General features: G+C 38.2%; 4 protein-coding genes and 1 non-coding gene across 7 annotated transcripts in view; 3 read left to right on the top strand and 2 right to left on the bottom strand.

Moving 5' to 3' along the window:
- Window positions 1–413, top strand: part of LOC104805535 (protein ABHD17C) — a 3,239-nt gene extending 2,826 nt beyond the window's left edge. Inside the window, exons 7-8 of the mRNA XM_010530138.1 lie at window positions 1–95; window positions 241–413. Of these exons, the coding sequence (XP_010528440.1) occupies window positions 1–95; window positions 241–313 (168 nt within the window). The 3' untranslated portion in view covers window positions 314–413. The remainder of the gene's footprint in view (window positions 96–240) is intronic.
- On the bottom strand, window positions 346–4,816 carry LOC104805534 (kanadaptin). The gene is made up of 11 exons (XM_010530136.2): window positions 4,427–4,816; window positions 4,133–4,218; window positions 3,966–4,045; window positions 3,809–3,864; window positions 3,662–3,710; window positions 3,035–3,181; window positions 2,799–2,894; window positions 2,446–2,559; window positions 2,156–2,286; window positions 941–1,995; window positions 346–832 (listed from the first exon to the last, which is right to left on the bottom strand). Exons 1-11 carry the CDS (start codon window positions 4,765–4,767, stop codon window positions 783–785), a joined length of 2,205 nt encoding a protein of 734 aa, XP_010528438.1. The 5' UTR covers window positions 4,768–4,816; the 3' UTR covers window positions 346–782.
- A 333-nt stretch (window positions 4,817–5,149) lies between these two features.
- LOC104805536 (probable sodium-coupled neutral amino acid transporter 6) lies at window positions 5,150–9,229 on the bottom strand. Its single transcript, XM_010530139.1, has 7 exons — window positions 8,843–9,229; window positions 8,128–8,609; window positions 7,813–7,965; window positions 7,460–7,525; window positions 6,693–6,830; window positions 5,898–6,363; window positions 5,150–5,595 (listed from the first exon to the last, which is right to left on the bottom strand). The coding sequence occupies exons 2-7, from the start codon at window positions 8,531–8,533 to the stop codon at window positions 5,454–5,456; spliced, it is 1,371 nt and encodes a 456-aa protein (XP_010528441.1). The 5' UTR covers window positions 8,534–8,609; window positions 8,843–9,229; the 3' UTR covers window positions 5,150–5,453.
- Window positions 9,230–10,628: 1,399 nt separating this feature from the next.
- LOC104805537 (WPP domain-interacting tail-anchored protein 1-like) lies at window positions 10,629–14,099 on the top strand. 3 transcript variants are annotated; one of them, XM_010530140.1, is made up of 5 exons: window positions 10,629–10,715; window positions 11,335–11,962; window positions 12,148–13,340; window positions 13,441–13,599; window positions 13,725–14,099. In XM_010530140.1, the coding sequence occupies exons 2-5, from the start codon at window positions 11,416–11,418 to the stop codon at window positions 13,869–13,871; spliced, it is 2,046 nt and encodes a 681-aa protein (XP_010528442.1). In that variant the 5' UTR covers window positions 10,629–10,715; window positions 11,335–11,415; the 3' UTR covers window positions 13,872–14,099. The 3 variants fall into 3 exon arrangements, with proteins under 3 accessions (XP_010528442.1, XP_010528444.1, XP_010528443.1); XM_010530142.1 differs by having other exon boundaries at window positions 11,335–11,941; XM_010530141.2 differs by lacking the exon at window positions 10,629–10,715 and adding an exon at window positions 10,752–10,845.
- A 42-nt stretch (window positions 14,100–14,141) lies between these two features.
- On the top strand, window positions 14,142–14,213 carry TRNAD-GUC. The gene has a single exon. It is a non-coding gene; the product is annotated as a tRNA-Asp (tRNA).
- The last annotated feature ends 7,601 nt before the right edge of the window (window positions 14,214–21,814 follow it).

The following is a 21,814-nucleotide window of genomic DNA, read 5'->3' on the forward strand; positions in this document are numbered from 1 at the left end:
AAGAGCGTAGACCGGGGCGAGAAAACGGGTAATCCTACGGAACAGCAGCAGCAGCAGCAGCAGCAGCCGGAGAAGGCAAGGAATAGCATCGACAGGTAACGGTCATTATCGAGCTTTATGTTCTTGTCTTGAGCCAAAGTTAGTGTTTTTGAACAGAGGAAAGCAAACCCATCTGGTGAATTCTTTTGAATTGAAATCTGGAATTTATTTCAGGGCGTTTGATCTTTTTTCCTGTGACAGGTTTGGTGGGATGTTTAGATCGGTAGGGTTATGCAATATCGATTGTTTCAAGCCAACTGCTACTGCCAAGTAGATGAAAGCCTGAAGAACTCTCCAAACAAAAAACACACTAATCAAGAACACGTTTATGTAATTTGGATCAATCTCCTTTTTTTGGGTGTTCTCTTTTTACATATTTTTTTCGTAAAGTCATACACTTTTCCAAGGATCCCAAACTAAACCTTCCTCCATGTTCTTCTCGAACGCTACTATGAAAAACATAAGGTGAAAAAGTTAGTATGGGATGGAACTGCTCATACGGCCAGTCCCAGAATCAGTTTCAGAGCCGTATGACGAGGAATATTCCGAGTAACAGATGAGAGATGAAGCATTTGACACATTCTTAGATATCACGGGCACAGAGCTAGGCTGCAACCACAACGTTTTTTTTTTCCAACTTTCCTGCAGATTTGATGCCTTCCACTCAGAACCACAAGTGATTTTTAAACTGTAGATCTTCTGTAACTGTGGTTGCCATTGCCAAAGCTTCTTAACATAGGTGATCAGTATCCGAACCGATCATTCAGAGAGGTACGCCCATCACCGGATTGTCCTGCACATTCAAGTTTCATCGAAATAGTTCAGAATCGCATACCGTGTTGTCAATTGTGCTATAATGGGAAAAAATACGGATTTTGAAGTGTGTTGAAATGTTGCTTACCTTCGGGCGGAACCCATGAATCATAACTGGTGTTGTCATCGAGGAACGTAGGTTTCTCGGGTCCGAGTACTTTATTCTCCTTCTTCTCCTTCTTCTTCTTTTTACCACGGCGACCTCCTTGTTTTTCTTCACTTCTGTTCGCTGTTTCATCTTCTTCCACTTGATATCCTCCAGAATGTTTCAGTAAGAGTGCAATAGCATCCTGTGCCATGAGCTCCGCTTGCTTCTCCTCTGATTTCACATCTTCTTCATCCTTGTTTTCTTGCTTTCGTTTCCTAATTATCAATCCCGTTGCAGTATTTTCAACCCCCGAACCCATCGTAGTCCTGTCCTCAGCATCAGGTAATATCTTGTTTCGATCTTTATAGTCAACAAACTCATCACCTCCACCATCTGTGCTAACAGTTTCGATTTCATGTTTGATCTCTTCCTTTGCTTCTCTGTCAAGGACTGCACCGAGCCATTGGTGTTTCCTCGGGATATACATAGCAGTTTTACCTTCGGCTGTTTCACCTTCTATCTTTTTCTCCACGTCAAGCTTACTCTTAGAGTCTACTAAAACATTAGCAACCTCTTCTTCTTTATCCTCAGAGACATCAACTGGTTTTGTAGGAACGCTGTTCTTCTGTTCTGTAGGAGAAGTTCTCATAGGCTTCTCAGATTTGTTTGGTTTTGGTTCTTGTGGCTTCAAGTCCCTTTTCTTAACTGCTTCTCCGGTTGGGTCAGCAATCTTTAAAAGGAACAAGATCCTATCCAATTCTGATTGAAGAGTAGATAGCTCTTGCTGAAGCCGAACAGTTGTATCTTGAACAAGCTGTGAGGAAAGCCCAGTCATGTAGGCATCAAGCGAGTCTCCGGGTTCAGCCTCTGAAACTGTCTTCTCCTTCTCCATCCGATTTTTCTCCACCACAATAAGTTCCTTCTTCTCTTCTATTGCTTTCATAACATTATCTCTCTTATCAAGAAGAGAATCTACAGTTTCAACAGTCTGGCCTTCGCTGCCTTTCTGTGCTGATGGTTTCTTCTTTGTCCGATCATAGAATTCATCTTCATCACTGATGAACAATAACCATCATGTGTGAGTACTAGAACATATCAAACCAGACACAAGCTCTATCACTGTACATAGAGATGCAAATTTACAGGTCGAGCCTTGAAAACATCTATCTGTCTGAGGCACAAGGGAAAAAAAATAGGATACATAAAAAAGATTACCTTGACAAGTTTTCATCATCTTCTAGAGTCCCTTTCTTCTTACCATGGGTTTTCTTCCCGCTTTTCGCACCTAGACTTTCCCGGATGCTGTCATTCAAGGTCTCCTCCAAGTTTTCAAGTTCTTCCAGAAGCTATCAAACATTTTAAAGATATAGCAAATCAATCAGATCAATCAAAGGCCAAGGACGAAATGGAGTAGGGCCCGTCGAATAGAATTTTGCGAAAGATAATAAGAACCTACGATGTACAGGATTGATTGTCACTTCAGATAGAGATGAAAGATTACTTACCTGAGCTATTCTCTGCTCATTCCTGGCGATCTGTGTTTGTTGTCCTTGCGTCAATCCACCCTGAGCGATATCTTTAGCCCGAATAGCAGCTATCTCCTTCTTCATGTGGGAAATCTGCATTAAAGCAAAACATCTTATATAGCGATGATTCGCCGAGAATATATACCTGCTTGAGCTACTAAAAATAGAAAGGAGACCCATACTTTATTAACTAAACAGGATACTGGACCATGAGAGATGAGGAGAATAAGAGAACAAAATATAAATGTGAAGGTCATTTAACAAGCCTCAAAGAATCATATGATTGGATCTGGCATTTAAAACGAAATAATAGAACCAACAAATTAACTTACCTTCTCCATTCGCTTCACAACTTTCTCCTTTGTCTTTTCCTGCTTCTGTGTAAGCTGTCCTTTGTATGTTTGCCAAGTAATTTCATCAACATCCTCCTGAACATCCAAAGATAAGTTATATGCCAAGAAAAAGGGTCGGTCAACTGACTGATTCACAAATCCTGGCAATAGTGATGCTATAAGTTTCACAACTTAAACAGATAACAATAAACTCCATGAACGAATTGAAAGGCAACCTCTTCTTCTTCAATGGCATCCTCTCCCATGCCCCATGAGATACCATCAGCCATGGATGCATGTTCTCTTGCACGACGAAGTGAAGCATCTCGATCATACATCTGCTGTTTGAACTTCGCTTCTCTGATCAGCTTCAAGTCTTTTTCCTGGAATAAAATGCAAAAGGGAAATTAGAATGGACACAGTGACTAGGAAAAATGGATTGGAATTTGGACGCTAAGAGGGCAGAGCACGAAAGCAAATCGGAGCAATACACAATCCAGGATTTCTCGGTTATTTTATTTCTCATACTAATCTTATGAGAAGCATATCTAAACCTGAGAAAACAAAAAGTTGGTGATACATGGAAAGAATATGAAATTACATTGACAGAGGGAATAGGACAGAATTGTTCAAGCCAATAATTGACATTAGGGGTTATTTTCCAAGAGATAGACTTTGGTGATACATGGAAAGATACGAAATTACTCTCTTCTGATATTCAGAAAGCTTGGAACTTGGAGCTCAACCAGGGAAAATCAATGGAAAGATCAATTCCCTACCAACCCTAAGGACATCTAATGGCCACAAAAAGTTGTAGACCAGGAACTAAATTGTCATCAGAAGATAATGAAATTAGATCTTACCGGTGGCATTAACTCAAATGGTCCTTGGAAAATGTACAGCCGAGTTGAACTACACAAGAAATAAAAGCATAAGCTCAGAAAAATCAAATCGAATCAAATAAAAGCAACATATCACAAGGAATCTTGACAAATACACCAACAACACACCCGCCAAAGCGAATAACATCACCGACGTGCAAGTCCACATAAACCCTTTTGTCCACCTGTATTAATCACAAACACACCATTACAAAACAATCTTAACAATGGCGGTCTATCAAAACAAGAGCACAAGTACGAACATATTCAGATGCGAACACAATACCTGATTCTTGTTAACAAAAGTTCCATGAACGCTACCAAGATCAAATAAGTAGGCATCTCCACCTCTCTTGTACTGAATAACTGTTGAAGCAAAACAAAAACATTAAAGATGACATTAACCTAATTTCAACACATTAAGAAATCTGATACAAACCATAAAACGCTAACCCGCATGAAACCGGGAAATGGTGGGGTGCTCAAGAACAAAATCACAGATATCTGCACGTCCAAACATGTAAGCTCCTTTCTCATTCCTGTAAAGAACCAAATGTCAAATGAAAACGTGCAAGAATAAGACCCGTTATTCTTCAAATTTAATTCCCAAAAATGAATCTAAACTAATCAGTTAACAAATTCACAAAAGTTTCCGGCTTTTTACATTTTCATCCGCTTCATTCAACCTTACTGCGACCAAATAACTAAAACGTACAAAAAAAAAAAGAACGATTCCTGAGAGCTTACACGTCAAATTTTCCGACAATGGAACCTTCCTTGAGGACTTCAAGCTGAAATTGATGGCGTGGGGGGCCACTCCACTCCGGGATAGAGTACGGAACAGAGAACTGCTTCACAGCCTGAACAATAACCGACTTTTTCTCGTCTATAGCGATAGAATCATCGGTGGCTGCTTCCTGATTTCCCGGTTGTTCCATCGTTGCCTCGGAATTAGAAGGGTTAGGGATTTTAGGAGGCGGAGGATCCATAGAGGCCGATGAAGAATCTTCTTTCTGGGAAAAGGGATCAGGCTCCGGAGCATTTTTAGGGTTTCGCAGCGGCGGAGGAGGACCCATGGATGTCGTCATGGTTGCGGAAGATGATTCAGACGGAAAGGATCTGCCGGAGAGGGGACACAACGAAGTTTTATTTATTTACTTGAATTTTCCACTTATTTGTTTTTTTCTTTTTGTTATTTAATCACGGGCCATGAAACTTGGGCCAGGCCCATATAAACGGATTTAATATTGGTGTCATTTCAATTACTTTATTTCTTTTATAAAAATATTAATTTTTTAAAAAACAATCGGTTTTTTCCATTCAATTCGATTTCAAATTTTTTGATTTTAGAGAAATAAGAATCATCCATTTTAAAATCAAGTTCGGTTCAATTACAAATTGATAGATCAATCTTGGTACAGCGATTTCTCTGCACCGTTTTCCAAAATTGGGTATCCAAAATCACATGAATGAACCGAAATAAACCGGACCGAATATATTCCGGTTAACATACCACACACTAATCTTTTACAGAGTTTACAAGCACATCATCATATGATTATTATCTTTCATATGACCAGACAGTCTTAATACATTGAAAGTGTATTTTTGTCATCAACAATTCATACAGACAAAAACAACCAGCAAACTATTATTTATACTAACATCCCCTCCTCTCTGCCTGTGCGCTCTTTCCACATTTCCATCAACACCCATAACCGGAATTCCTTCCTCGTCCCGATAAAAGATCGAAAACCTCAGTCGAAACGATCGATCATTCTCGAGGCGAAGAACCGTTCTTCTTTATCAAAGCATATGCGTCGCTGTAAATGGCGATGGAGTTGGACAACACTGCGATGACGACCATGAACAAGGCTAGGATCTTGTCCCTCCTCGTCGCTCTGTTGTGACGGTCCCTGTAGGAACATAACAGAGTCCGAATATCGGTTAAAAGAGCATAAAAGCGCGGTTTATAAACGTTCAGATGCTGAAATTTTCAGACAGTGGTAGCTAAATTTACCACTGTCTAGATGCTCATGAACAAGGGCATATTTTTTATTGTCTTCATTCTCCTATAAATGACCTTCTACTTTGACTTTACGTTCGATTATTCCGATCCAAATCGATTAAGCCCTCTTCCCCGGAGGATAAAAACATCTAAAAGCTACTCGGATATTATAAGCAGATTTCCGATAAAGAATAAGCGGCAGGGACTTACTTCAGAGTAACTGCGGCAGGGAATATGAAACCGAGACAGACAGCAGCAGTAGCTCCGGTGAATTGGAAGGCATCCCATATGCTGGGGATGAAGTTTGCCCCCAAGAAGATTACAGTGATGAGACTTGCGGTGATGCAACCAAACCTGACATTGGAGGAAGATAACGAAGGCGCACTCGGGAAAACGAGCCCATCAATGTTCAGCCGCAAAGGGTAAAAGACGATCGGGAACACGAGCATGAGATGAGCTGCATAGCTGACTCGGACAGCATCGTTCAGGACAGAACCAAAGGGGATCCCGAGATCGGTGTCGAAGTTGGCAAGGACATCGTCGAGAGTGTCGTCACCAAATAAGAGGAACCCGAAAAGGCTAGTCATTATGTAAACGGAAGAGCATAGCGTAAGGGCTGATCGGACCACGGGTCTTATCCGAGACGAGTCTTCAAGCTCGTTCTGTATGCTGTGAACTGCAAAAAAAGTAGATAAAGAAATTTGGGATCAAAACTTTCCAAGTTTTTGTTTTAGTCAAAACAATTGACACATTCAATCTATTAGGATCATGCAGAATTTGCTAATTCAGTCAAAACATGACACATTCAATGTCTGAGGATCATGCAGAATCTCCAAACGTCAAATATAATAACCCAAAAGCGTCAGGTTTAGGACCTTAGGTTATACCTTAATTGACTGTCTCAATTAGTATTTAACATTCTTTCTTTAGTCAAAAAGCTAAGGCTTCTTCTTTCACATAATGCTACATGAAAGCAATTAGTTAAACAAACAACAGTTCCCATACCGTTATAATGGCAAATATATGCAGTGACAAGAACGGGTACAACAGTGAAGAGATTCCAGAACGAAGCTAAGTCGGTGACATCTGGCAGCAACCTCGGCATCATGACACCACCACTGATCAATTTCATGACAGCTATTCCTGCTTCCGAAGGGTAACGTTTAAGTTTTCTAGAAATATGTAAAATTGTTATTCAAGGAAGCACATTGTTTCATATGCAAGATTCAATGCCATATGGGAAATAAAAATAATTTAATTGAAAAGGTGAGAAGGTATAAATATTTTAATTAGCTGGTTTAGATGAAGAAAATCAATAAATTGAATCCAATAATTGAACTTCTTTAAAAAGAAATTTTGATGAAAAACAATAAAAGAATTGAAATATGAAAAGTTCTATCTCATCTAAAGTTCACAAAATCTAATATAATAAAACGAGGTGTTAATTCATTTCGGCAACAATTGTAGTACTTTTTTTTTTAATTAAAAAGACATTTCTACTTTCTATATTACACATAGAACAATCATTAATTAATTAAACTATGAAATTATTAGCCAACCCCTTTAACCTTTTATTGTTTAGTATTTAGCATCACATCATTTGTCATTGTTGAATGATTGTCCGCATCATTAATTACTATTATGTTTTTTCCCTTAAAAATTCCAATCATTGTCGTTTTAAATTATTTTATATATTATTATCAGGCGACAAAAGAAAAAGAGACAAGAGGACAATATAAAAGCCAGTTATTATCTAAACCAAACAATCGTTCCTGCTGTTATGACGAGAAAAACAACTGCCAGAGCAACTGACAAGGCCGATGTAAATCTCAAAGAATCTGCAAACCAAGCATAATTATAACGCGAACATGTCAGATTCTCGATTAGAATACAAATGCATGGAGTATGAACCATGTATACCGGTCATTCACGTTTCAGCAATCCAGGTCATGTTTCTACTTTAAAGAGTATGTGCATGGTACCGGGTTTGTCTGAAATATATGTTTGGAGATACTGTTGGTTCTATCTACTAAACAAAGATCGAGAGCCATTGCTATAAACAAGAATCATAGTCCAGTTTACACATTCACGGCATAATATATACATGGAGAAACAAAATACTAACCAATCCGTTTGAAACATGCCAATGGAGCGAATACTAAAATTGTTGTAATGACAAGCACAGAAGTTCTGCTGTTCCACCAACGGTCCCCGAACCATCCTTCAAGAACACCGGCATGGTGGATTCCATCAGATGTCTTCCCGGCAAGCACATCGCCTTCAAAGAAAAACAACCAAAAGAAAAAGTTATGTTTTTTCACAAATATATACAAGCTCAATGCCCTATCCTCACATTGATAATCCCAACGCAAACTATCTACAGAGAAATACCAAGAAATGGACATTTCTGTACAGAACAAGCACGAGAAGAAGATCATACCAATGATGATCATGTAAACGATCAACACCCCGATGTTGTTGACTAGAACAGCGACTTGCAACAAAACCCTTCCACACTTTCCAAAAGAATCGCCCATTAAACCGCCGTAAGATCGTTTCTTCCCGGCCTTACTGAACCTAAGCAAGAACTCGATGGATGCATCGGTCAAGAAGGCCATAAAAACGATCATTGCAATACCAAGAACAAGGCCGAGGATCTTCATCGTGGCTGGCAAAGCCATGATACCGGCACCGATGATGGTCGTGGAGAGATTGAAAACTGCACCACTGAACGATGCTCCATTGAATTCATCGAAACTACCTTCGTCGTCTCTGGATTTCGGTAACAACGGAGCGGTAGCATCATCGGAGGAGCTGCACCTCTTCGGAACATCTACGATCGTCATCTTGTAATGACCCGAGAATTTCTCCGAGACGGTGTTTGATGATTTCAACGAATAGGCGAGTGATGCAAGACGCAAGCTGAATATTAAAAATATGAAAAATTAGTTGCCATGCAAAGACGGATTCCTCCTCCAATCATTGAACACGAAATGCAGGTATGAATCAGCAAATATTAAAATAATTTGATAGACTTGACTTGAATAATGGAGATTAAGATTCTATGAGATTCGAAGATCTTGTCTCAGCATCAAGCAGAATCAGAGAAATTTCGATAAAAAAAAGTACAGATATTGAGCTTTGAATCGACTGACCTTTTCTTGCAGAAGTATATACAGGACGAAGATCAGAGAGGCTTCAATTTGACACAGACCCAGTACGTAAGATGGAAAATTTTCTTAAACCCAGATGATCTTTCCCTGGATTTTCATCTAATAGATTGCACCCAGAAACAGAAAGAAAACACGGGATCCACACAAGGGGGATTTGTCAGACGGATATAAACCCTAGAATTTAGCTATGCACCAAAGATAGAAGGGAGACTCTTCACGATTTCGATTTCGATTTCGATTTCGGTTTCGGATACGAGCGGGAGGGCGATGTTAGGTTCACAAAATGAAAGCTGTGAGACGAATCAGGGCCTCACGATTTGGAGTCCGAACAAGAAAAGGTGTGGCGTCTGCCAATTGCCAACTGCAGCAATAAAAACAGATATCCTGTTGATGCATTATTGTCAATAAATTTTTATAAAAAAATCTACAACAGTAACAAATCAATTCAAATTGAGCATCCAATGGTGTATTTTTAAAATTTTATATTTTAGTATCTTAAAATTTATTAAAATAATTTGATTCGTTATAATTAATTAAACCACACATATATATATATATATATGTTATTTTATGATCAATAGATATTAAAATGAATTACAGTTATTGATGTTAAGATAAGAGTTTATGAGTTTTGATATTAAATTGAAGATATTGTTTACCAAAAAAAATTTGAAGATATCAACAAAATTGAGTAGTTTTTAGCTTTTTTAGTAATTGGAGATGGACAAATTACCAATAATAATTTTTGTCAACAATATATGAATTGCAACTGTAAAGCCAAGACAAGATGTGGATGCAAATCAATTTACAATTTATTATTTCTAAGAACACGTTAAGAAATTTCTATGTTTATTAAAATTAGGTGATTGTTGAGGGATTTAAAATAAATTAAAGGAAAATTCGTCATCACATTCTCAAAGAAATACGAGTGGCGTCTGATTAGACCCACCGTACCGACGTGTCATTTCAATAAAGGACAATTTGGTTATGATTTTATTTATATAATATATAAAATTCTATGTCAATAGGTGTTACACAATTTGTATTTGGTATGTATATATCTATCTAATATTTTCTCCAAAAATTAATAGAAAGAATTAATATATTGACCTCAATTTTAAACTATTTCCGAAACATCAGAAGATTCTTTTCTTAACAATTTTTAAAACATTATAATTTTTTTTAAATTAATATCGCTAATTAAAAAAAAAAGAAGAAGCATAGAATACTCAAGGAATCTATATTAGACGTCCCCATTACTAATTTTTAAATAGTTTAGATGCCACCGATGATTAATCATTTAAATTATGATAATCAATCTTCTGAATTCGTGGCTCTAAATGTTTCATCTCTCACTCTCACACTCTCTATATATATATAATCATGATGATTGATTGATAAATATGAATTATTATATGCTTTGGATGTAGGGATAAAGACAAGGCAGTAAAATTGTGTGTGTATAGAGATTCATTGATATATATATATTAAAACAATATGCATCCAAAAGAATAAATTTCGAATTTTTATATTTGTAAATTTTGTATAATTGGGAAAAAAAATAAATTAACCCAGCTCGGGGAAACCTAAGGCCGATATCCATATATTTGGGCCATTAAGGCCCATGTTCACAAGATCTCAGCCCATCATCATCCAATTAACCAACTCGGTAAATTGAAATTTCGACCTGACCCGACCCGACCCGATAGGAATTTAATTTTACAGTTTTGTTTTGCACCTATTTCGTTCGCTTGCGTTGCGACATTTCCAGGTGTCCATCAGATCAAAAAAGGCAAATTCTCCTTCCTTCCATGGTTTTCTTCTTCATTGGAATCCCTCAGAGAAGTCGGTGAAGGTATGTCACTGATTAGTTTCTATGCTTCGTTTTTCATGTCGTGTGTGTGTGTGTGTTTGTCGACTGTTTTCCGTTTGGGCTTTTGACTGGGAAAGCGATGGAAAATGACGCGAGGGGTCAGTTTTCCGAGGTTTGAGTCTAATGATTTGTTCGTTTTACGTTTCGACGAAACCCACGTTGCGTATCTTTGATTTCGTCTTACTAATCGTAGCATGATGCCTTTTTCTGTAAGAAGCTTGAGAACGAATATCGATTAGAGATTTTTTTTTTCCATGATTCATGTGAATTTATGATCGGGGTGAGTTAGGTGATGACGGAGGAAATGCAGATCAGAAAAGCATTTTGAGAATATAATCATTGTTCTTATATGTCGTGGTAATTTTTTTTTTTTTGAACTAAGAAATATGGGAGATGTGCAAGGGTTCATTGTTGTATTAGTTAATAAGTGGAAGAAATCTTCTCCTTGTGATTTAGCTTAAAAATGGGATTTTATGGATCGTCTTTGAAGATCAAACAATCAAATTCTATACACGATTAATCGAATTGTTATACTTCTTTGCCGTTGATCTATATCATTCATTGTCTGATAGAATGATGTATCTGTTCCTGTCTTTTGCAGTTTATTTTCATGTGGGGTTTCTTCCCTCCCTTACCTACTTGGACCTGGATAAGTAGCCATTAGGAGTTTATAAGATAGGAAATGGATATCACACACGAAAGAACGGTTTCCGTCGATGACGATGTCGGAAGCCTTGTTCCTGAGCTCAGCTCAACTAAAACTAGCCATCTCGAAGAAGTGATGAACCAAGAATTGTTCAGGGCGGGCAGAATTCTGACGAGGGTGGAATTGGATTTAGCGTGCTGTTCAGAGAAGTTGGTGAATCTAAGTGTTCTCACGATGCACTTGGGCGCGAGGGAAAGCGACTTCGAATCATTCGCTTCTGAGAAGGTACCCTCGGGAATTGATTCTGCTGAGAAGGCTATGGAGTTTGATCTCTTGTCGGCAATCTGTGATTCAGAGGTGAACGAGCTTGAAAACCTTATCAAGCATCTCCAGACAGAAATCCAAGGTGCTAGTGACATGATATCTCCATTTCAAGACGTGGAGGAAGCCTTCTCGGAGATGTTGGAGAAGTTGCGTGATGCTGAACAAGCTTCACGCGAGTCATTGAATCAAGTTTTGGAAATGAAGATACAATCTGCTAATTTTCAGAGGATATCGTCTGGTATGAACGGAGTTGGAGCTTGTAAGTGAGAAACCTAATTGAACCAATGAAACTCCATTTACCTTGTTATGGTTTGGTGACCAGTTTAAGGCGGCCCTCATGCTTTAAAGGAAAAACTGGCTTTGTTTTACGAGTATGTCTTAATAAATATGTCTGGTAGATTACGTTTAGATGTCATTTCTGAATATGTTAGTTTGTCTTGCCAGGGGCTGGAGGTCAAGCCGGAGAATTTCAACATGACGGCGAGTTTGGTGATATGAGCTTTAAGATTAAGATGCAGACTGCTGACCAGCAAAGAAACTTTTTGAGGATGCTGGAGAAATCTCTGGCCAAAGAGATGGAACTCGAGAAGAAATTAACTGAATCAAGACAAACAGAAAAAGAACTGAGAATGAAGCTATACTCTTCTGAGCAGGATGTTTTCTACATGGAAGAAGAAGCCCAAGAGGCTTATTTGAGGTGGTTTGAGGCAGATAATGCTGCCGAAGTCTTTAAGGGAACTTCAAAAGAGCTATCTGGAAAACTGCAGATTCTTCAGTTCAATCTAAGCGGCTCTTTTAAGCGGGAAGACAACTTGAAATCTGAGCTAATGGATTCAAAGGAACGGCTGGAAGCGAAAGAAAGTGTCCTGCAAAAGCTTGATAGCAGCAACACGAGAGTCCATGACTTCCTCATGGCACAAGCAGAAGGGTTAAAGGAAAGTTTGAGAGAAGCTGAGGACAAACTGGTTCTGTTTGAATCCGAGAATATGACGTTACGGGAAACAATCAGCTCTCTAGAGGAACAGCTGAAAGAATATGAGCTCCAAGCAAAAGATTCCGTTTGTGGAAGTCAACAGCAGGATAGAAGGGATCTGGAATGTAACGTCGAGGAACTGAAAGAAAAACTAACCAAAGCTGAAGCCAGAATTGTGGATGCTGAATCCAAGTCTAAACAGCTAAATGAAAGTGATAAGGAGCTTAGTGACGAGTTGGAGCTTTTCAAAGCTAAGGGTTTGACTGTGGAGAAGCTGGAATCAGTAGAGAAACGGTTAAGAGATTCGGATATTCAGCTAGAACATGCAATGGCAGCTGTTGAAGCAAGTCAAGAGAAGCAGAACTTGTTGATTGCTACTGTGTCTGATATGGGGAATGTAATAGAGGACCTGAAATTGAAAGTTCTGAGGGCGGAAAACCGGGCTGACAGTGCGAAAGATAAGCTGATCGTAGTTTCCGATTATAACACAGAGCTCAATGAGGAAGTAAAATTTTTGAGAGGCAGATTGAAAGAACTAGAGCAGTCTTTACACCAGGCGGAAGAAGTAAAAACGCAAACTGCTAAAGATATCGGTGTTCGTAACAAGATAATGAGAAACTTGGTCATGCAGCTGGCCGTCGAACGAGAACGGATTCATCGGCAGGTATAAGAACATTCCTGTTTCTTGAATCCTGATCGATAATTAGGACGCGTTGTGCTTTCGGGTTTCCTGTCATTCTTAGGTTATTTACCGTCGTTTGCAGATATCTACATTGTCAGTAGAGAATAGTGTGCTGGTGGCGAATTTGAGACAGGCCGGTAAAAGGGATGGTTTCCCACAAAAACCTGACCAGAGTTCTGCAGTGTCTCACGACAGAGGAAGCAGATCACGAGATACGGTCACATCAGCTACCAGTTCAGAGGTATATGCATAGTGGGTTTCAAGTATTCGTATATATTCCGAAAGATTGGGGCGCTCGTTTCTTTCAAGGATTTCTCGGTCTGTTTATACTTTTTTTTCGTGTGATTGAACCAAATGATGAAACAGGGAGAGAGGATGAGAGGGTCAGACGCAAGCAGTGTGAGAAGATTAGATGCAGGAGCTCTTGGGTTCAAGCGCATCGTCTTGGCCATTCTCGTGCTCATCTTGTCGGCTGCTGCTTACTCTTCTCTCCGACCAGACCCCCCGTTTTAAAAGTCCCCACCAAAAGAAAAAAAATACGCCTCCTCTCATCACACTCTCCTTAGTAATAACTCCTGACAAAGGTTCTGTCTTCTTGCTTTTTTTCTTTTCCTCTTTTTTTTTTTTTTTTTTTGGGTTTTATAGACCTCAAAGGTTTTTTTTTATAATTTAGAAATTGAAGTGAACGGTAGCTGTATTTTTCTGCGTCATTACATAATGCTGGTGTTGTTTATTTGGAAGTTTATAGGATTAAATTTTGATTTCCTTCGCTTAATCATCGAAGTCGTTGTAGTATAGTGGTAAGTATTCCCGCCTGTCACGCGGGTGACCCGGGTTCGATCCCCGGCAACGGCGATTATTTTAATTTTTGGGCTCATTTTCAGCCAGTAATATATCTGACGATCGAGCCACGTCCATTACACGTGTCAGAATCAACGGCATAGAAAAATCCACCGACAACGTCTTCCCCCCCAAACTTATTGAAGAAAATCGAAACGGAAGAAAGCCCATGCATAATTGGAGCCCGATTACGAAGAATTTCACGTCGTCCTATATTGTTTTTGCATTGTAATCATAAGTGATTTGATGGTCTTTAATACAAATTCCTCAAACCCAAATATTTTTTTTATGTATTATATATAGCGACAACATTATCTATACAATGCTTTCTAAAAATTAAAAACTAGAGGTTATATTTTAAATAAAAAAACCCTAGAAATTCTCTTGTACGATAAAACTGAGCCATGAATTGGTCGGAAAACAAATTCTTGCCCTAAAAGACTTGGCATCATAGTCAACGAGTATACATACACTGCATCTTATGATATTCTCCAACAATTTTGCATGGATGCGTGTACGTACGTACTTTTTTTTTTAACGCTAGAAACATGTATCCGTTATTATTATAACCCCCACCTATTTTTGGCCCAACTCTCATTATAATGATGTAGTTCATATTCACATATGTGTATTCCGTACGGTCCAGCGATTCAATTGGTTCGGCAGAAATATTTTACAATCTGTATCTCTAATTACAATATAATAATTAATAATAATCATTATAGTTAATATAATATTTATAAAACATTAAATATGTAATGGGAAGTTGTAAGAGATCACTTTATAAGTCAACCAATATCCAAAAATAATATACGCGAAGCTTCCTGCATGTATAATGGATGCTGAGGAAAGCAACAAGAAAACATACAACATATTTCTGAGATTCAGAATTAAAATATTAAGAAAAAATCGAGGGGTTATTCTCTTATTCACGGCCTTTGGGTATGGATTTGGTTCAACGTTTCAATTCCGACCCTTTTGCTCCTTGAGTCTCTTATATACGCACCCTTCTCGTCATGTTGTAATAATTAATTCACATAAGAATAAAGAAACATAACAACATTTTATTTTTTAGTGTTTATATATCGGCACTAAAAGCCATGTGGGGGTTATATGATTGCCTTTGTATGTGTGTGTGTGTATATATATATATATATATTATTCTAATATCATAACAACTTTTTTTTGGGTTTTTTTTTTTGTATTTGTGTGTTTGCTTTTGTGTAGGGCTAGAGCAAAATGCCTCCCTAGCCACCCACCCTATATATATATATATATATATATTGTTTTTGTTTTGGTCTTATCCTCTTCAAATCACATTTTGCATCATTGTGTCCCCTTCATATATTGGTTTTGACCAACTCCTTTATCTCATCTGGTTTCATTTCAATATAACATTCTCACACACACAATATTTAATGATCCAATCAATATACAAAAACATGTATTAGTGGTGATACCTCACCTTAGCATATGCTTTGGGTCACTCATTTACACTGCAAAACCGCACCACATGCATCGTTAAATCATACGTGAAATCTCATAACTCATTAACCAGTTGTTTTTCTTTCATCGATGTGAATTGTAAGGTTACTGGACGAACTTGAAAAGCGAGAGAGAGAGAGAGAGAGAGAGAGAGAGAGAGAGAGAGAGGAGAGAGAGAGGAGAGAGGAGCTAGAGACAAGGGACAAGTTGTGAAATGTGAATAGTGTGTGTCTGTTCATGGGAGTGCAAGATCTTGAGCATATATTATATTCTCCCTATCCCGCCATTGAAATTTATAATACTCATATAAGAGACTCAAGATCATGATTATATTATGTTGCCTTTTACGTATATTCAATCCAATCTGCACCTTATTCTTTGTTCATATAATTCTTGATTAATATTATTTCATATATTTCTTTTTTCAACAAGTCGATCTTGACGTTTTACCAGAACGGGGAAAGGTAAGTTTGTTAAAATATATTTGAATAATTTTGATGTTGGAGTCAAAATAATTTTGTTAAAATATATATAATTTCAATCATCATGAAGAAAAGATTTATTTAAATAATTCATATAATTGTACTGTAAGAGTTGGACGAGGAACCACATTTTCGGACTGAACACTAGTGGAAGAAAAATTAAGGCATTACTATGCTATCATTAATCAGTATTCATCCCCTAATTAATGATTTAATCATCTTATGAACACCATTAGCAAGATATCAAAGTACATTACTAGCAATAAAAAAAAATATTTTCATTACATCATAAGTGCGCTATCTTTTCACCTTTTTAAGTATGGCATTTTCCAATTCATAATTATAATATTTACCGTTGACTAAAAAAAATTACCCATTCAAAGCTAATAGATATAAAACAAATTAAAACATATGATGTCCAGGCTTTGATTTTTTACATATATATTCACTCATCCTAATATTTCCGTCAGCTAATCCTCTAATTATAAAAATAAATAGAAAATTAACTACCTGTAACTCAAAATTAGAACACAAAATAATTTATTAATAAATATAAAAAAACTAATAAAAGAGTGTATAATATAGAATATGTGGAAAAAAAAATATGAATCTCCTTTTTTAGAAGAATTCAGTGGTTGAAGGTAACAATATTTATAATACACAAAAACAATGATTATTTGGTTTATTCATTTTCAACCAATAATAATCCCAAAATTCCGAAAATTGCCAAAACTAAAATTGTTTTCATTTCTCAATACATTCCAAAATTGATTTTCATATATAGGTTATGCAAATGGGGGTGCATAAATCGGCAACATTACCTCGTATATAGACTAGAAATTGTACATCTATATGTCTATATGCTTGTGCATATATGTACAGACACGCACATAGTGATTGGATAATGCATGGACCGGATTTCGAAGATATTTAATGATGTTCGGACTAAAGAGTTTTATCAAAAAGCAAAAGATGAACAGACGAAGGGATGGACAGAGGAAGAAGATGAACGACTCAAAAATATTATTCTCCTTTGTCTGATAATCTGTACATGGAATAGGGTACAACATATAGCTATTCTTAGGCTACAAGTAAGGTAAGTACGTTGTAAGAATATTTCCTAATTACAAGAAAAGGAAGTTTGTCATTTACATAAAAGTCAATCACGCCCTGATGTGTCGAGAGGATCTCCGTCGATATCTTCAAACCCTCTTGCTGCTCCAGAAACTTTACACGGTTGGTCTTCTTCTTGGACGTTGCTTTCGGTTTGCTGATCTCGAACGTGTATCTCGGTTTGTTCGTCTTCAACATTCCTCCTCAAGATTGGTCGGCGATATTCGGTAAGACCAATCTTGACGAGTATTTTGTTGAGCACGAACGAGCTAGTCGCCTTGGTGAAGATGTCGGCGAGTTGATCGTGACTCTGAGTATACATCGGCGATAAAGTTCCATCGGTGATCTTTTCCCTAATAAAATGACAGTCAACTTCGATGTGCTTCGTCCTCTCGTGGAATACGGAGTTGGCTGCGATATGAAGTGCAGCTTGATTGTCACAATAGAGTGGAATAGGCGTTGGTACATCTATTCCAAGTTCCTTCAAAAGTTGCTTCAACCAAATGATCTCGCTTGTGGTGTTCGCCATAGCTCGGTACTCGGCTTCCGCGCTTGACCTTGCCACCACGGTTTGCTTCTTGCTTTTCCACGTAACTAGATTCCCTCCGACGAATGTGCAATATCCGGTGGTAGATTTTCGATCCGTCCTATTTCCTGCCCAGTCTGCATCGCAATATCCAATGATCTCCGAATGGTTGTTGTTCCTCATCCACAAGCCTTTGTTCGGTGTCCCTTTCAAGTACTTTAGTATTCGATCCACCATTTGCCAATGAGTTGTGGTTGGTGCATGCATCCATTGGCTAACCTGGTGCACGGCAAAGCTTAAGTCAGGTCGTGTAATTGTGAGATATATGAGCTTACCTACAACGCGTCGATATTGCTCCGGATTATCAAGTAATTCCCCCTCGCGTTGATCCTTGAAATGCTCCTCAATGGGTGTGCGAACGGGTTTGGCTCCTAGTTTTCCTGTCTCATTGAGTAAATCAAGGACATACTTGCGTTGTGACAGAAAAAGATCATGCGAATCTCGAGTAACCTCGAGTCCAAGAAAGTATTGAAGGAGCCCGAGGTCTTTAATATCAAAGACTTGTTGTAAATAAATTTTTGTATCAAAAATACCATTGGAATCACTTCCCGTAAGAATAATATCGTCAACGTAAACCAAGAGAACGATGTTACCCGTGTTTGTGTTGCGAACAAATAAAGAGTGATCCGAGTGACTACGGGCAAAACCGCGATCGATAAGTGCGTCATGTAATTTGCGGTACCACGCACGGGGGGATTGTTTTAACCCATAAATGGCCTTGTTGAGGCGACAAACACGAGTGTCATCCGTATATCCCGGTGGTGGTTCCAAAAATATTTCTTCATCGAGATCACCCTGAAGAAACGCATTCTTGACATCTAGCTGAAACAAAGGCCAACAAAAATTAGTAGCAAGAGAAAGTATGACACGTAGAGACGGAATTTTAGCAACCGGAGCAAAGGTATCGGTATAATCTTCCCCGTATTTTTGAGTGAAACCCTTAGCCACGAGACGTGCTTTGTAACGTTCGATCTCACCGTTGCTCTTATATTTAATTTTATACACCCATTTTGAGTCGATAGCCTTCTTTTCGGGAGGTAACGATGTGAGAGTCCAAGTGTTATTCCGTTCGAGCGCATCAACTTCTTCTTGCATGGCTTGTATCCACATCGGAGAGACCTTGGCCTCTTCATATGATTTCGGCTCAGATTCCTGTGTAATAGAACTCAAGAAAGATTGTGCATGAGATGGGAAATCACATAACGAAGCAAAGGGTTGAATGGGATAAACCACATGTGCTGTATTTTTCTCCGCATTGGCAAGGACTTTCCACGATGGCTTGCGTTCCCTCGATCCGCGACGTAGAGGAGGAGAAGAGATAGCAGCGGCGGGTTCATCACGAGGAACTACATCGAACAGGACCGAAGGTGCAAGTGAGACGGGAGGAGTTGGGTCCGTGCTTGCGGGAAGATCGTGAGTCCGAGAAGTTTCCCCTTGTGGTGAAAGCTCGGGGTTTGTAGGCAATAAATCTTCCCCCTGATGTGGAAGTATCTGAGCCGTCGAATCAGGATTAGTAGCTTCTGTACCTGCGTTGTTAGTGGAACCACAAGAACGACTAGAAAATGGAGAAATAATATGATCTTGCATGTTACCATCAATTGTCGGTGACAAAGATTGATTGGGAAGGACATGTGGAGGCTTTATAGGGGATGAACAATGGACATCAGGATTGAGGTGAAGACCAAGCTGTTGATAGGACCGTAGGAGTTGTTGTGGATATGGATCACATTCCGTATCTTGCACGACAAGTGGATCAAAATCCTTCCAAGGCATGGGTTCGAAGTAACCGACGGTTTCCTCGAACTTGACATCTCGGGAAGTATAGACACGATTCGTGTGAGGTTGATAACACAAGTATCCCTTTTGGTCTGGTGGATAACCCAAAAAGATGCATCGAACGCTCTTCGGTTGGAGTTTATTCCGGTTCCCTTCATCAATGTGAACAAAACAAACACACCCAAATACTCTTAAATGATCAAGAGAGTCTTTTCGAGAATGTAATACCTCAAATGGTGAGCGATCCTCAAGGATTTGAGTGGGTAAGCGATTGATGAGAAAACATGACGTCTTCACCGCATCGCTCCAAAATTTGAGAGGTACGTTGCGATGATAAAGAAGAGTACGGGCAACCTCCATTAGATGACGATTTTTGCGTTCTGCTACGCCATTTTGTTGCGGGGTGTTTGGACATGAGCGTTGATGGACAATACCTTGATGAGCAAGAAATGTCCGAAAGCGATGACTCGTGTATTCACCTCCGTTATCTGTTCGGAGACATTTGATCTTGATACCGAATTGGTTAGTGATAAATGCATGAAATGTTTGAAATATATCGAAAACGTCACTCTTATTTTTCATCATGTAAAGCCATATATATTTTGTTTTTTCATCAATGAAAGTTACGAAATATTTAAAATTATCGCGAGAATAACACGGTGAAGTCCACACATCGGAATGAACCAAATCAAATGCATTATTATAAATTGTCTGCGAAGAAGGAAAAACCGATCTACAATGTTTACCAAGCACACAAGCTTCACAAAAATCATGATCAACATCACTCTTGCTGTTTGGAACAAGGAGCCGGAGAACTTTATTATGTGGATGTCCTAGTCGAGCATGCCATAACGAATGAGAAACGTGAAACATAGAATGTGAAATATGATGCAAATCTTCGACAAAGTAGAGGTTGCCATGCTTTATGCCTTTGCCGAACGTAGTGTCAGTCTTAGTATCCTGGAAACACACGGCGTTAGAATCGAAAATGACTCGACAACCGGTGTCGTGAATAAGCTGAGATATAGATAATAGATTTGTGCTAAATTCAGGGACATACAAGGCTAAAAACTCCTTACCAAACAAACGTACCAAGCCTTGTCCCTTAATGGGAACCAACTTACCATTTGCGATAGTCACCATGCCGTAGGATTTATCAATGTGAGAGAACATATTCTTATCATGAAACATATGTGTGGTTGCCCCGGAATCAATCACAATATGAGGGAAAGAAAGATTAGAAAAGTTACCGCTTTCTTTGTCTTTCATGGAAAGAATAAATTGCTTAAACTCTTCTTGAGTGAAGGAGATGGTGTTTCCGGCACTCATTGCGGCGCCTTTTGACGAAGAGGATTTTCCATGCAGAATAGTTGGTAAGGAAATTTGTTTTCCATGGGATCCTAAGCCGTAATCACAATATATTAATTGGCTTTAAATCTTATCCCCTTTTGTTGGTTCATGGTTATATGTTTTTTATGATATTATTATTGAATAAAAGTTTATGTTTGTTTGGCATAATTACATGCTTGATCTCGATTACATTATTCGAATCGACATTCGTACGTACACGATCAATATTTTGGTTGTTGGATCGAAACTATACGAGACTTGCGACGAGTCCAAACGGCCGGACGTACGTAACAAATAGATACTGCAAACCAAAACGCAATAAATCAGCTTTTAGATTTAATTTATTATATATATGATGAGATGTAAAAAATATCTTAAAAAATATCAAGAGATATAAAAAAAAATATCTATATTATTATCATAATATCGAATTCTGAAAACAACCTCTTGCATAATATTCTGTTAGGTAAGGTTTGTCTATAATATATCGTGGGATCATTCTCGGATTCCATGATATTTTGCATATCTTATAGAAAATGTTTTTTTTAACAATTCCTTATCAGATGGTTTTGTTTAGCTGTTTTAAGATTTTTCATACATCGATGCATATACGAGCTTTCGTTAGATTCGTAGTTATCCTTAGATTATTGATATGGAATGTACAAATATTTATATTCTTTTTTCATAAAAAGGACTAATTGTATAGTAAAACTTCAAAATTACCTAAACCGGACATACTGGCAATCGAACGGTGGAAACGTGTCCACGTAGACAGACTCTGATACCATAAAGAGTTTTATCAAAAAGCAAAAGATGAACAGACG

The sequence above is a fragment of the Tarenaya hassleriana genome, unplaced genomic scaffold (genome assembly GCF_000463585.1).
Source record: "Tarenaya hassleriana unplaced genomic scaffold, ASM46358v1 Cleome11, whole genome shotgun sequence".
Lineage (NCBI taxonomy): Eukaryota > Viridiplantae > Streptophyta > Magnoliopsida > Brassicales > Cleomaceae > Tarenaya > Tarenaya hassleriana.

Bases quoted from the DNA above. Each gene is read 5' to 3' on its own strand.
- LOC104805534 (XM_010530136.2), bottom strand. From the start codon at position 4,767: ATGACGACATCCATGGGTCCTCCTCCGCCGCTGCGAAACCCTAAAAAT. The intron at 2,895-3,034 runs GTTGCCTTTCAA...TTGGATGTTCAG, and splicing joins ATGCCATTGAAGAAGAAGAG to GAGGATGTTGATGAAATTAC. The intron at 833-940 runs GTAAGCAACATT...TTGAATGTGCAG, and splicing joins TTCATGGGTTCCGCCCGAAG to GACAATCCGGTGATGGGCGT.
- LOC104805536 (XM_010530139.1), bottom strand. From the start codon at position 8,533: ATGACGATCGTAGATGTTCCGAAGAGGTGCAGCTCCTCCGATGATGCT. The intron at 7,526-7,812 runs GTTAGTATTTTG...CTTGGTTTGCAG, and splicing joins GGCATGTTTCAAACGGATTG to ATTCTTTGAGATTTACATCG. The intron at 6,831-7,459 runs GAACGATTGTTT...CTTCGGAAGCAG, and splicing joins TTTTCTCGTCATAACAGCAG to GAATAGCTGTCATGAAATTG.
- LOC104805537 (XM_010530140.1), top strand. From the start codon at position 11,416: ATGGATATCACACACGAAAGAACGGTTTCCGTCGATGACGATGTCGGA. The intron at 13,341-13,440 runs GTATAAGAACAT...CGTCGTTTGCAG, and splicing joins GAGAACGGATTCATCGGCAG to ATATCTACATTGTCAGTAGA. The intron at 13,600-13,724 runs GTATATGCATAG...ATGATGAAACAG, and splicing joins CATCAGCTACCAGTTCAGAG to GGAGAGAGGATGAGAGGGTC.